We start from the raw sequence: 14,998 nt of genomic DNA, 5'->3' as shown, positions 1-14,998 counted from the left end.
GTTTTCCTATTAGCCTTTCTTTCTCTCTTTCTAGTGTTTATCTACATTTTATCTGCTCTTTCTCTCTTCTGTTTCTTCTGTTAGTTCTCTTTTCATTTCTGTCTTTCAGGAGGGACCAGGAGAGTGGACGGCTCTGGACTCGGAGGTGTTAATGAGAGAGGATGAGATCTGTGGGACCACCAACCCGACTCCACATCAAGTGCTGCTGGACACCCGCTTTGAGTTACCCTTTGGTATGCAAGTGGGCCCAAACACACATTTACATACAAAGTTAGACAAATTCAGATGTCCTCATCTGAATTCTGGGTAATATTTCTGTGTTTTAGATTCAATATATGGCTGAACACTCATTCATTTAATTTTTGTATATATTATTAGAAAAATAATACGTAATAATATATCCATACGTGCACTGGGTGACATGTTTGCTCTTTTTATTTTTCCAAAAAAGTGTTTTTTTACACACCGTGTAACTCACTGGTGTGTTTTTCATAGCTTTTGAACAACAGTGGAGCTCTATGGCACAGATGAATGAGCTAAACTCAGGTTTCGGATTCACAGATGTTACAGTGAGTAGACGCAATTCGTTGCAGGTTTTTATGGGATTTGTTGACAATAACTGAAATAGAGAAACTCTCCAACCTCATCATCCATTTTTTTCCTTTTAAAATGAATACAAATCTGTGAGGAACTTTTTCTTGTTGCTTTACTGTGCATTTATTCACCAAACCCGACTTAGAAAAGTTAAATATGAAATAAACGTGAGAAAACAACACGCTTCTTAAGTATTATAAATTATACTGTACTAAAAGGCATTTGCACACATTCCCATATTCTTACACATGTATAGATATAGATGTTTAGATTAGTCTCCAACCAAAACAAAACAAACAAAAAACGTGTGCTTAAAATGTCTTTTCTTTTTGTTTGATAGTCTTTTCACCAAGCAGAGTTTCCTCCCGCTCACGACTCACTTGTGTGAGCTCGTGTGTTTATTCCCACGAGCTTCCATGTAGAGGAATTAGAGCTTGTGGAAGTACCATTAGGGCTCATGAAGATTTTATGAAGAGTTCCTTCATGGTAATGCTGTGGTTTCCCGAATATGCACCTAAATTTTCCCCCTTTACTTTTATATCTCGATGTTTTTATTTCTGGAGTGACAAATGTCACGTCTCTTGTCTTTTCTTAAACTCCAACCCAGAACCTGAAGATGGAAATAAAATAGTAGTTCACATTTCTGTGTGCATTGTATATATATATATTTTTTTTGAAAACAATGCTTGTTGCTCATTGTACACAGAGGCAGGAAAACTGTGATACAGCTAGAAATGTACTTTATGAATTCATTTTAACAATATACACAATTAGTATTTGAATTCTTTTGATGTGGAGCTGTTCTATTTTACTGCTTATCCCTTTTAGAAATACACTTTTCTAACTGTTTACACTGTAGTTACGGGGTTTTAATGACTGGAATTGAATTCACTACAACCTACAGTTGAAACGTTGTGCAGGCTGTAGCTTGGCGTTTCCATTTTCCACACTCGTTATTTTTCTGTTCTTCCGCCTCAACTTATTTGCTTCTTCTGCCTTGGGGATGACCTATGAACCCCCTGAGGTGGCTGTTGAATTTATTTTTAGGCCCCCAAAAGGAAACCACCTCATCAGCTATTAAACACCCATGAATATAAGATGGGTGCACATCAAGCCATGTGGATGGGGTAAGACAGGATGAGACAGGAAGTATAGAAGAGAGGGAACTGGAAGTACAGTGCTGTGCCTGTGGCCTTTCATTTCTTCTTTCACTTTACCTCACACTCTGTGTTTAGCTCTCTCCTTCTTCCTCTATTATTTAACTCCCCCCTTCCTCTCAGTCCAACTGTTCATCCCTCCATCCACCTGCCCCGACATCCCACGTGTCTTTCTTTCCTCCACCTTCCTTTTTTCACCACCCTATCTGCGCTCTTCTGTTTGTATTTCCCTCTGTTTCTTTTCTTTCTTATTTCCCATCCTTGTATTTCCTCTGTCCAATGCATCTGACCAGATATCCCAGAGGACGAGGCTCAGTACTGGACCAGTAAGCTGGAGCGGATCAACACCATGCGCATACACGACGAGGTAATACTTGTTTTTTATTTCTTGCTGTTAATAGGTTATTGATTATTAAGCTGTTACCGATGTTAACTCTCAGCCGAATTGAGTCAATAAGGTGCCATTAAAAACATATTTGAACAGACTTTGAAAGTAGGTAGAGAGGAGGTGGATAAAAAGTTGTATAGTGGTAATGAAGTGTTGGAGTCACCTTTTCTGGTTTTGTGTGTAATTAAAAAGCTTGCTATCCTGCATTTACTGTAACCATACTGCAGAAAGTCATGTGCCATGTGCGGAACTAAAAGGAAATCTGCCTTTACTGTTCACGCCACTCTTTAAATAACAAAAACATTTTTAGACCGATCCCCGTGTGAGAAGTTGAAGTGCAGAGGTTCTGCAAACATCCAGTAGACAGTGAATCTTCTATAGCGTAAAACTTCTCATGACGTGGCAGCACAGTCTTTATGCTTTTATGGGATTTTTATTGATTTTTTAGTTTTATATAAACCATTAGCTCGTCTGTCACTTCCCCAGTGATGCTGCAGTTTGTGTTGGCTCACTGCTGCCACCTAATGTGAAATGATGGCCATTACAACACAGCTGTGCTACAGTGCTGTATTGCTATTAAATTGTTAGTAATAATCTCTCTCTCTTAATCTGTTTATATTTTATTTATCTCTTCTATCCTCTCTCTCTCTATATATATATATATATATTTCCATTTTTCTCTCACGGCAGTATCCGCTGCAAGAAGAGGTCCAGAGAAGGCGAATGGCATCTGTGCCATCTCAATGCTGTAAGTATTAATTAAAACGACAATATAATAAAATACATTCATACTGTAGTCATTTTACATGTGTGTCTATATGTTATCTTTGTTTATTTAACCTCTGCTTCACTTGAACCTTACTAATCATCACTAAATGGTGATCTGGAGTCTCCACTGGTTGTTGATTTTAAGCACTTATACTGTACGTAAATTGATTTGTTCACTGCAGCTCCACTAAATTCTTTCTTACCTCTCACTGGTACAGCCATATTCATCCAGTAAATGTTGCACATTCATTTGGCCGTCACCAATTAAAGTTACCGGTTTGATTCTTTGATAATCACGTTTACTTTTCCTTCCTTGAAAACTTGCCACCAGGCAGCTGGAGTTATTTTGGATGGAGTGACCAGCAGAGTACGTATAGTTCGTGTTAATTATCCCTGTTGTTTTCTCCACCACTGCATGAAAGAGGCTGCTTTTTATTTTTCTTGATTACTTACTTTTTCGTTATCCATAGTTTGTCTTCATTGTAATTTGAATCTCACTCTGTTCACTGTTGTATCGTCCCGATCAAAATACAACAGCATATTTTGTGTATTTAGTGTTATGTAACATTTCAAGGTACATTGTTTGTTCCTATTTAACATGTTTATTGTCCTTTCATGTTAAGATTGTTCATGCTCCTTGTGTTATATACTTGCTATCACTAGAGGGAGCTATTTATTCTAATAATTGTTTATATTTTCACTTCCTGACAGTATCCCAGATTTCTGCTTCTCAGATTTAACATCAAAGTTCTCATTGTCATCACTTATCATATTTCTACTTAACTTTTAACAACCTTCATTGTTTTATTTCTTCTTTCTCACATTATAACCTTTAACCTTCAGTCTCATTGTGAGTTGTTTTGAAGTTACACTGATAGTCTGTGTGATAATGTACTTAAAAGAAGAGTGTACACAGAATAAAATGGAAAAAATAATGAAACGAATTTGTCAGTGGTCAATGTTTTACAGTAATGAAGAGTGGTGACCAAACTAAATCAGTCTAACAGAGAGAAGGTGACAAAAACAAACGAACAAGGACACTATTTGAAAATCTACTAGAGTTCTGAGAGTTTAATTAATTTAATTCTGTATATTTGAATAGCATCCTGAAGTCTTTCTGTCGTCTTTCACCCAGCTTTCGATGACCACGATAGTGCAATGGACGACCGTGATAGTGACTACCGCAGTGAGACTGGCACCAGACCTCCACGGTTCCATAACACCTCCCAGACAAATTCATCTGTGCACCAGTACCCTATTGGACACAGGGTCCAACATCAGACCTTGTCCAGGGAATCTGACTCTATACAAAGCTATGAGCTGGACTATAGAGAAATGAGGGGAGCCAGGTAAACATACGACCACTTACTTACACACATAAGCTAAGACACAACTTTCTGACCTCATCACTGCAGTATCACTTCAGAACATGGATTCTGAAATTATCTCTTTAATTGAGGACTCAAAAATAGTTTTTTTTTGTTTTTTTGTTTGTTTGTTTGTTTTTTTAAAGGCAGACACTTCAAAATTCTTTTCCTTACACATTTCTGCCTTTTGCTATTCTATTTATTTACATGCATGAACACCGCAATTGCATGAGCTGCAGTTTTCAATTTATGTCTAACTCTTAATTTCTCTTCCTTTTTATGCTTCATGTTCTGCTGCTTCCTGCATGGCACTTTAATTGTTTTACTAGAAGGCAGTCAGAAAATAAGAGTGGAGTAAGAATAATCCCTGTTGACTCAGGTATGGGTGTGGAGGACTGGGAGAATAAATATAAAGTGCCTGACTCAGGTGTCCTGGATGACTACTTGGACACTGAGCAGAAAATGTGGGAAGATGAGGATAAAAGCATCATCTATCGGATCAGTGACAGCCCACGTGAGCCCAAAGGCAGCAGGTTCTATCAAACAGTGGAATGTGATGCACTTTCACCTGAGGATACAGAGGATCCGAATGGCAGGCCACACAGACAAAGGCATACCTTTGGTAGTGGAGAAGTACGGTTAGTTTACAAGGAAGCTGGCAGTTTTGAGGATGAATCTTCTCCTCCTGAAATTGATATTATTCCCTCTGTTAAACAGCTACGACAGCAGACAGATAAGGAAGGTCTACTTTACAAGACCAGACTGTGGGCAAAAACCGCCTTAGAGGACACACTTGAGAACTATGCAGCTTTTCGTGAAGAGGAGGCTGCTCGCGAAGAGGCTGCAAGAATCAGGGGAAGCTATGGCTCAGTTGGTTCAGATGAGATGCAGTTTTCATTTGGGTCTGAAGAGGAATTAGATGATTTGACATTTAGTGAGGGGGATGCTAGTTATGAATATGAAAGTTACTACTACCCTGACAAATATATGTCACCTTTTGGAGAACAAGGCTATACAAGCAAGGGGAGAACAAGTTGGGGACAAGATCCTATGTCCTCTCTTTTAGAGGAGCCAATTGATGAATACATAGATCCAATGGATGAACTTCAGAGCTTAGTTCACTCAGTTTCTGAATATCTGGCTGTAAAAGAAGAGGAAATTAACAACTATGAAACAATGCCTAAACCTATTAGAAGAAAACTCCCACCACTGCCCACTGATGCTAAAGTTGTGCAACCTGAACCTGAGGATCCTAACAGTAAAGAAGTTAAACCTGAACTTAAGGAGGACAATGCTATTGAACAGGGCATAACTGGAGTAAAGAACGCCATGAGCTCGTTGTTTAATACAATCACAGGATCAAGGACTACCACAGAGGTAGAAGCCTCGGACACACCCCCATCCCCCCAACCACCACAGGCAGACTCTGGTATGTCAAAATTGCTTTCCTTGATCCCCAAAGCCCATACTGACCACACAGAAACCTCTAGTGCTGCTGCAACCGATCCTCCTACCACCCAAACAATACCCCAGCCTGAGTCCAGCATTTCAAAGTTGCTTTCATTTATTCCAAAAAGTGGTGGCACTTTCCCTCCAGTAGCCATAGTTCCTCCTGCCTCTCAGGAGCCCACAGCAGAAAAAAAGTTTTCCCTTCAGTCCCTTTTTTCATCCTCTGAACCGAGTCCTCAAGCTGACAATGATCAAAGATCGCTACATGTTGGCACAGAGGCGCATGGCAGTGCACCCATTGCTAACCAATCTACATCTGGCTTTGAATCCATGCTAGGAAGGCTAAGTCCTTTGAGACTTTTTTCCAGTGCACCACCATCTAGAGAACCATCACCTCAGCCATCAGAGGAAAGAAGTGCATCCGCTGCAAGCAAAGAATCCCAGCAGGAGTTGGTAGACATAACACCAAGTCCTAATACAGAGGACATACAAGCAGAACGACAATGGTCTGGTGAAATGAGACCAGGTTCAGGAAGTGGATCGGTTGATCTTTTGTCAGAAGCAGGAAGTGGATCAATTGAACTTTTGCATGACACAGGAAGTGGGTCAGTAGAGCTTCTTCCAGAGACAGAGTCTTCTGGTGAGTTGCCTGATATTCAGAATAGAAAAAGTCCAATATCTGAACCAAAACCTGAAACTACTTCAGAGGAAACGGGATTTTTCAGTCCTTTCAAGAAATCTCTCTCTAATCTCATGTCAACAGTTCCCCCTGAAACTCCCTTACATATTGACACTAAGCCTGCAGAGGAGTCATTTTTAGGCAGCAAACTCAAAATCCCATTTTTATCCTCTGAAAATATATCCACCGCCCCACCAAAATCTGAAGGAAGCATGCTATCAGGGATTCTTAAATTTGCGTCTGGTGAAGATGCGAATACACCACCAAAAGGTCCATCCCCAAGTCCTGTACGAACTCCCTCTCCAAATCGTGCTGCACTTTTTGAGAGTTTACCAAAAGGAAACAAAGAAACTGGCTGGTTTTCCAACCTGTTTAAGGTAGCTCCAAATGAACCAGCTCAACAACCTGAAAAACCACAAGTGCCTCCCACGGTGACACTAACAAAGCCTAGTGGACATACTGAGCCACATACTAAAGAAATGGAACCTGAAACGACAGAAAGCACTATCTGCAGAACAGAACTATCCCAAGAACAATCAATGTGTGAACTAGATCCCCAGTGGAAAATTGATTCAGTTCAACCTCAAGAAGATGTTGCATCAAAAAAACAAGGTCTACCCAAGCACTTGGATCAAGCCAGATCACAACCACAAACTCAAGGAATTCTCTCTGGATTGTTAAAATTAGCAACAACAGAAGATAACTCATCTGGCAAAAAAACCCTGGAAGGACATAGTCATCCTCAACAAGGTGGGGGGATGTTCTCAGCACTATTTTCACCTTCCCAGTCTTCTCCCCAAACCCAACAGAATTCTGCCACACAACAGTCGGCTGGACTTTTGTCTGGATTATTTAAATCAGCCTCTGATGATTATTCTGGTTCTGCAAATCAGTCACTGTCAGCATTTCCAGGAGGCCAGCCTGATCAAACACATGGACAACCCAATGTTGTACAGCCACCCACTGGAGGATTCTTCTCTGGGCTTTTGAAAAAAGCTACAGCCACAGTGACTGGTTCCCAAGCAAGTCAGTCCAGCCAAGAGTCACAACCAGATGTGGCTGACCATACAGTGGAAACTGAAGAACAGAACTTGAGTCAAAGATCTACTCAACTTGACTCAACAGAAGCACCTCCCTCTGACAAAGATAAACCTGACCAGCAGTTGAGACAACATGTAGCCTCAGATCAGCAGTCAAACCAACAGCAAAAGACTGATCAAATAACAGAAAAACTACCTCCAAAGACAACAACACCTCCACCTAGTGGATTGTTTGGGGGTTTGTTGAAATTCACAGAAACTGCAACCCAGCCAGCAAAAGGACCCTTGACTACGCAACCAAATCAACCATCAGGTAGCATGTTGTCGGGCCTTTTTAGCAAGATTGTGGAACCTAATTCAACTTCATCTCAAGTGCAGCCTGGTGCTCAAGAGACTAACCAAAAGCCAGTGCACCATGCTTCTCCACAACAAGGAGGATTCTTCTCTGGTATCTTTGGAATTGGGGGACAAGACTCTCCTCCTGTTAACCCAGCCCAACCCTCACAAAACCAGCCACAGAGTGGCCCATCTGGACAGCAATGTAATCAGTTACAGGGCAATAGACAAAACCTACAAAGACAAAACCAAGTCCCTCAACAACAGCCCCCCAGTGGTCCCACAGGGATGTTTACTGGATTATTGAATAAAATAACAGATGCAGGCACTCCACAGTCTCCAGCAGGTCAATCAGAGCAGCAACAGCAAAATCCTAATCAACAGGGAGGCTTTCTCTCTGGGTTATTTTCATCAGGTCCTACTCACCCAACACAGGAACATCCACCTATTAGCCATCCAAACCAACATCAGCCCCAGGGTAACAGACAACCTCTGCGGAGACAAAACCAGATTCCTCTACAACCTGCCACCTCTGCACCAGAACAGCAGCAGGGTGGACTATTGTCAGGGCTTTTTAACAAGTTAGCATCTGCTGATAATGGACCACCACAGCCCACAGCACAGACTGGGCCTCAACAGGACAATAAATCAAGCCATCCAGGTCAGTCTATAAATCAACAATCATCTCAACCCAGTCAGCAAGGAGGATTCTTGTCTGGTCTGTTTGGCCAGGCATCACATCAACAACAACAGCAGCAACAGCAGCAGAAGCAACCTGGCAAGATTGCAAGTTCTCAGCCCACAGCAACCCCACAGCCAAGTCAAGGTGGAGGATTGCTGTCAGGTATTCTGAAGCTTGCATCTGGTGAAAATGTACCACAGGAACAGCAGTCATTGCAACCTCAACAGACAGATCAGCCATCTGTTAAGTCAGGGCAAACCACAGCCCAGTCGGAATCAGGGGGGTTATTCTCAGGCCTGTTAAACAAAATATCAGGTACCATGGAGCAGTCATCATCACCTTCTAACCAGGTGAACCTTCAAACTACAGAGCAGAAACAGCAGCCACGTGCAGGACAGGGGCGACCGCAAATTCAGAGAACCAAACCAGTAGAGATACACACCTCCCAAGATGTGGACACAGACAAGGATTTAAAAGCTCCAGCTCAAAAAGGTTTGCTCTCGGGTCTTTTCAGTGTCACAGAGGATCCTTCATCTAATGCACAGCCACCATCAACCCCTCGGCTTGGTAAGGAGGAACCAAAACTAAACACAAGTAGTACACCTCCTAGTTTGTTATCCAGCATTTTCAAAAGAGGCCCCAGTGGCACTTCTACTCCTGGAAAAGAAAGTGAAGGACATGTTGATAATTTATTACAAAAGGGAAAGGAAGATATCCCTTCTAGAGAAGCAGTTGTTGATACCAATAAAGAACCTCTGCAGTCTCAGATTTGGAAAGAGCCTACAATTTCTCCAACCACACGTTACCTTGAGGAAATTCAACGTCTCTTGTATGGTACGGCTGGTGAATATGGTTACAAGGATCTTTTATACAACTTTACAGAGCATGGTGTTATTCAACCAGAACTCTATGAGCATCAGTGTCTCATAGAAGCTCTTCTGTGGCAGCAACTCAATGATTATGCCCTTGCTGAAGCCCTTGCCAATCAAGATCTGGAACAGTATCCTCCAAGCCAAGAGAATGGACAACCCACGGTTAGAGCATCTCAGTGGGAGAATCACAAATGTTTGAATCCTAAGGAAATGGATTTCAATGATTTCAATATACCCTCACATCCTTGGAAGGACCCTGGTGCCAAACTTTTCGAGAGTAGAAATCGCTTTCTTGACCCAGATGAAGATCTTGTTTTGTTTGACATGAGTTGCAGAGAAAAGACAGCCTGGAGTAGCTGTGACCGTTTAAGTGATCTTGATAGAAAGAGGAAACCTTGGATTTTTGGAGATAGGGCTCTGAATCTGTCCATGGAAAAGCCAAAGACAAAGTTGAGTAGATGTCAGTCACTTACTGAGTGCAGTGTACAGGAATTCAGCAAAATAATGGAAAACAGTGGTGTTAGCAGTGAAGTAAAAGATAAACACTTTGGTCTGAAATCAGCAACGGAGTTTTTAAAACAGCTTGCCACTAAAAAGGGTCCTGTGGATTTAACATGTGGTGCTGTGGATTTAAGCGGGTCTGCTGGAGCTATAGGGGATTTGGATGATGAAATGCTTTTTGATGATTCTGAATGGTATCAACAATGGCTTTCATTATTGGAACAAGGGTTGTGGTGGCCAGCTGAGGTTGGAGACTGTGGATATTATGTTTATGCAGATGAAGATTATATTTATTCTCTTTTAACTGACAGAGCTGGTAGACACATATATGCCTGTGCAGCACCAGAGGATGTTCAAACTCTAGAAAATATTACTGAGAATATCGCCAACATTTTGAAACGAAAAGAAAAGGATAAAGTGACCCTTTGTGGTTTTAAAATCCCTCTTTGCACAGAAGATAAATGCCTCTGGATTCCAGGGCAGCAACAGAACAATTTGGTGATTTTAGATGCACCTGTGGACCTAACATCTGCCCTTAAAAAGGGTGAAAAAATAATGAATATGAATTTGGAAAGCTTTTCTCAAATGTTCCAGGAATCTATATCTTCTCAAGCAGAGCAGGCTGTAGATTTTACTATGTATAAGCTTAAAAAGATCAAGGTAGAATCTGTACAAAATACTAGCAGATGTGAAGAGAGGCCAGTGGAGGCTGCTGATTTTACTTTAATGTCACTAAAAGGAGGACATGGAGGGCCATACTGGAAGAATAAGGGAATGGAAGAGGCACTTGTGCCCTCACCTGGACCTTTTCAAAGGTGCATTCCAACACAAATCTCTCCAAACAGATGTAACTCAATTCCTGAAATCCGGATTGCACATGTAGATGATATACCTGCAGACCAGCCAAGACAAAGGTCAAGTTCAATGTTTTCAATTAGCGGAAACACTGAGGCAAGTAAAGTGCTGACATCCTCAAAACCTGCTACATCACATCCGTCGTCTAGCAGGGTTTTAGAGACTTCAAAAAATTTGAGGAATCTTCCTGAGACTCCATCAGCTTCAAAAATACCAGGGCCTGTACATGTAGGAAGGAAACTGCCTACACCACCAAATGTTAGTAAAGAGGAGAGCTCCTCAACTTATTCAGCACAGCCAACGTCTGTTAGACCCCCCACAAAATGTACCTCAACTGTTTTCCCCACAAAAGTCTCAGCTTAGAAGGCAGCCAACTCAGACAGAAGACCCTAGAGAATTATCTCAAACAAATAAGGCTACTGTCAATTGTGATATTAGCAAGGTCAGCAGTACTATTGCAGTGGACCAAACATCCTCTGTGTCAAAACAGCTGGCACAAAATTCATCTCAGAAATCTACACCACAGTTACATATACTGAATGATGGCTCAGTTGCACATAATGAAGCCTACCTTTACAACAGAAATCGTAACTGTGGTTATACTATTGGCACTCAAATAACCAATAAAGTCTTGGATTTTTCTTCCACAATCAATAAAAAGGAAAACATCAAAGAAAATGATGCAACAGATGTCAACATAGAATCTGCACAAAAAGATGAAGTTGTCGACTTTACAAAATATAAGTTGAAACGATTAAAAGACAAACAGCAGATGGATACTAATGTGAACTTAATTGAGAATACCACAATTGCTGTAGATCTTACTAAAGAGACTGAGGAAGATGACGCTGAATGGCCTCATTCAGAAGAGCCTACCGTAAGCCCATTACAGAAAAGTCCAGGATTTTCAGTTTTGAGAACAACTTCTCAGACAACCGATGGGCCATATAATCAATACAGCAAATCAGAGAGAAGACTGTCCACTCCACAAAGTATAACAACTGGGAGAAACCAAATGGATGTTGCACCCTCTGGCAAAAATGCAATAAGTGTTTCATTCAAACAATCAACTATATTATCCGGTGCATCATCAACAAGCTCTTCAGTTGCTCATATTTCTAGTAAAGCATCTAGCCTTGATGGCGGTCTTAAACAAACAGCAAAAAGTGAATCGATGCAACCTGTACGAACAATATCTCTGGTGAGCCCTGCGATAAAAAAGGGAGTGGAATCTCAGGAACAGGGAGGTCCACGAAGTCCACTAGTAGTTAAAACTTGCTTTAGACAACATGTTCCTGTTGACAATCAGTCTAGTGGAAAGGCTCAACAATATCAGGAGACGGCACCAGCAAACTCAGTTAAAGCTACGTTAGACATGTCTGCCAAGACAACAACCCAGGAAACTCTGCAAACTGTTGTGTCATCAAAGGATCTCATCTGTGAGGCACTGTCATTGACAAAGAGTAAACGATTAACTTCTGAGGAAGCAAACACAAGTCCTGGTCATGATGACTTCATTGACTTGTCATATAGAGGAGAATCACCAGACCCTCAGGGCCAAACAACACAGTATATCAATTCTCAGCTCGTTGAGGGATATCATTCTCAAGCTATCACAGCTATTCAGGTAAAACACTCTGACATACCATGTGGTAGTAGGAGGGCATTGTTACCAAGACAGCAGCCTCTTTTAGGTCAGTCTTCTGAATCCCTTGAAATTTGTAACCCACCCCAACAAGCCACAGCACCTGCCAATACAGTTAAGGCTACACTGGACATGACATTTAAATGTTCTGCCAAACTGGCAGAAGTGGATCCAGAAGTAAGAACAAGTAAGACTCAAACTGAAGCAATACCACTAACAAGAGGGAAACAAAGTGCCCGTGAACTTGCACGAAAAGATTCTGTTGGTGTACCACTTGTTGTAGATATCCCCTCTCTGTCACCTCACCATGATGTTAATATCAGCTCCTCTGCACATGTTCAGCAGAGGTTCGAGAATAACACTCAGTGTTTCAGTGATTCTGTACATCAACAATCTCAACAGAGCAAAACAGACATCTTTGCTCAGTCAAATCAGTTAACTTCATCAGTCACTGTTCATACTCACCAGACATACATTACATCCATTACACAACCTTATTTACTCTCTACAGCTCCAGCAAACTCCATTAAATGCACGTTAGATATGTCAACAAAGGCTTGTAAATCAGACACCGTGTCAAACCACTCAGATCCTGTATCACTGGTAAGGACAAAGCCATCAAGTCTTACATATTCTCAAAGAGATTTTGTTGGTGTTCCACTAATTGTAGAAACACAAACATCCCTGGAGCAACCTAAAAGGCCGCAAACATTGGTAGGATGGCAAGAGCGGATGCAACAAGCATGTGTATGGACTGAATCTTCAGAAATAGATCAAAAAGTATCAGCACCTGCCAACTCCATCAAAAGCTTCTTAGACATGTCTCCAAAACCACAACAGAAGGACTCTGAAACAGCTCCTGATTTCTTCTCAAATGGGGTTGTTCCACTGGTCAAAAACAAGGAAATTGTAAAAAGGAATGGTTCTGTTGGTATATCACTCATAATGGAACAACCTGTACATCAACAAGCAAGACGAGCCTTGAGCGAAGTCAACACAACACAACATAAGCAAATTTCTGCCTACCATAGTAGTGAGCCTCGTTCAGGGACCACCTACAAAGAGATGCAACAACAAAATACACCAGTGGACTTCTCTGCAAAAGATAACATAAATTTAACTAACATTTCAAGTAATGTCATTGAAATAGAAGATGGCCAACCCCTAAATTTCACTAATATCAAGGCAAAGAAAGAAATGTCTGAAAGAAGGCAATGTGGAAGGCAATTAGAAAAGAGATCATTACCATGTATTGTTGACCTAACTGTGGATCCTCAAAACAAAGCCACACTTATAACTAATCAAGATGCAAAGGATCTTTCATTTCCTTATGTGTCTCCTCTGGCTCAAAGTGGACTTCAGTGGCAGCACCAAAATATACCACCTACCAGTTTGGAGGAGGTCAGACTGGATACAGCTATTTCTCAAACTCAGAAGTCATTACATTACAAGGAAAATTCTATAGATGAACAGACCAGTGCCCAAACTGGAATAAATTACAGAAGGCAGTCGGGAACAGGATTGAACTCTGCACCATATTCATCACATTCTTCTTTGATGTCTCTACAGATACAGCCTCTTCAGAATTTTGCTTCCCAGACTATGCAGGATAATATGTCACTAAACAATACATATCAACATGTGAGTAATGTACAAAGGCAGTTTGAGCAGCCTGGTGTGGAAATGGACTGGACTACATCCATTGCTGGGTCTCAGCTGACGCCTCTAAATTTGCAAAGACAAGATACAAGTGTCCAGCATAAAAAGACCTCTAGACCCAAAATTCTTATCAAGCAGCCAACTGTGGAGAGTTATGGGAGCATCGAGGAAAGTCCATCAGAAAGTGGAACAGTTACAAGTAATGTGCCATCATTGCCCACTTTATCAACCAAAGAGCTTGATGGTAAAACACAAACTTCTTCACAGTCTTTGAATGTTCAGTCGCTGCCTGCTTTGGTTATTCAGCAAGCTCACGACAAATACAGAACTGATCCTTCTGCACCATGTGTGGGCACAGAGTCTATGCAAAGCAGCACAGTTGCTGATTATCATGCAAACAAAACTCTCCAACTCGCAAAGCGAGTTGATCCAAATCAGAGTCTTGGCACTGTCAATAAATATCCTATATCAACTGTATCATCTGGTAACATGGCTTCAGTTCAGAGTGTTAGTGTGTCAGAGGTTAATGCACTGGTAACACAGCCCACCTCAAAACACACCACAATGCCCGTAAAGCAAGTAAGTAATAGTTATCTGAACCAGGGCTTTGGAGCTGAAATAAAAGAACCAGAGGCATCTTTGACTCCAGCAGGATCCACCTCGGTGAAGGGTTTGATTTCATTATTTAGCGATATGAGTTCACAGCCCTCTGTCAGTACAAAACCAGTTGCTGTTATCCCCCATCACACTGAGATTGTGTCTCAGTCAGCAGACAACAGAGTGCAAATTACTCAAACCCAGTCTTCTGTCATTATAGGTAATGTTGAAGGAACAACTACCTCAATAAGTCCTGTTAGTAAAGTACCAGCGATAAATGATTCAAACCTACATATGCCTGTTGTGTCAAGTTCTCTTCCTGGCACACCAGCACTTCTTAGCTCCCAAGAGGACTCTGCTTCTAAATTATCTAATGACGATACCAAAGGGTTAAACAAGCAAAGCCTTC

The 14,998-nt window shown here is 41.3% G+C and overlaps 1 protein-coding gene across 1 annotated transcript in view; it reads left to right on the top strand.

Annotated features, from left to right (window-relative positions):
* LOC113151381 (protein unc-13 homolog B-like) overlaps positions 1 to 14,998 on the top strand; it is a 127,471-nt gene that overhangs the window by 29,052 nt on the left and 83,421 nt on the right. The window contains exons 5-9 of the mRNA XM_026344353.1: positions 110 to 233; positions 2,045 to 2,118; positions 2,830 to 2,887; positions 3,239 to 3,274; positions 4,043 to 4,256. Of these exons, the coding sequence (XP_026200138.1) occupies positions 110 to 233; positions 2,045 to 2,118; positions 2,830 to 2,887; positions 3,239 to 3,274; positions 4,043 to 4,256 (506 nt within the window). The remainder of the gene's footprint in view (positions 1 to 109; positions 234 to 2,044; positions 2,119 to 2,829; positions 2,888 to 3,238; positions 3,275 to 4,042; positions 4,257 to 14,998) is intronic.

The sequence above is a fragment of the Anabas testudineus genome, chromosome 9 (genome assembly GCF_900324465.2).
Source record: "Anabas testudineus chromosome 9, fAnaTes1.2, whole genome shotgun sequence".
NCBI lineage: Eukaryota > Metazoa > Chordata > Actinopteri > Anabantiformes > Anabantidae > Anabas > Anabas testudineus.
The sequence above is the reverse complement of the archived record's forward strand: the minus strand, read 5'-3'. Positions and strand labels throughout refer to the sequence as shown.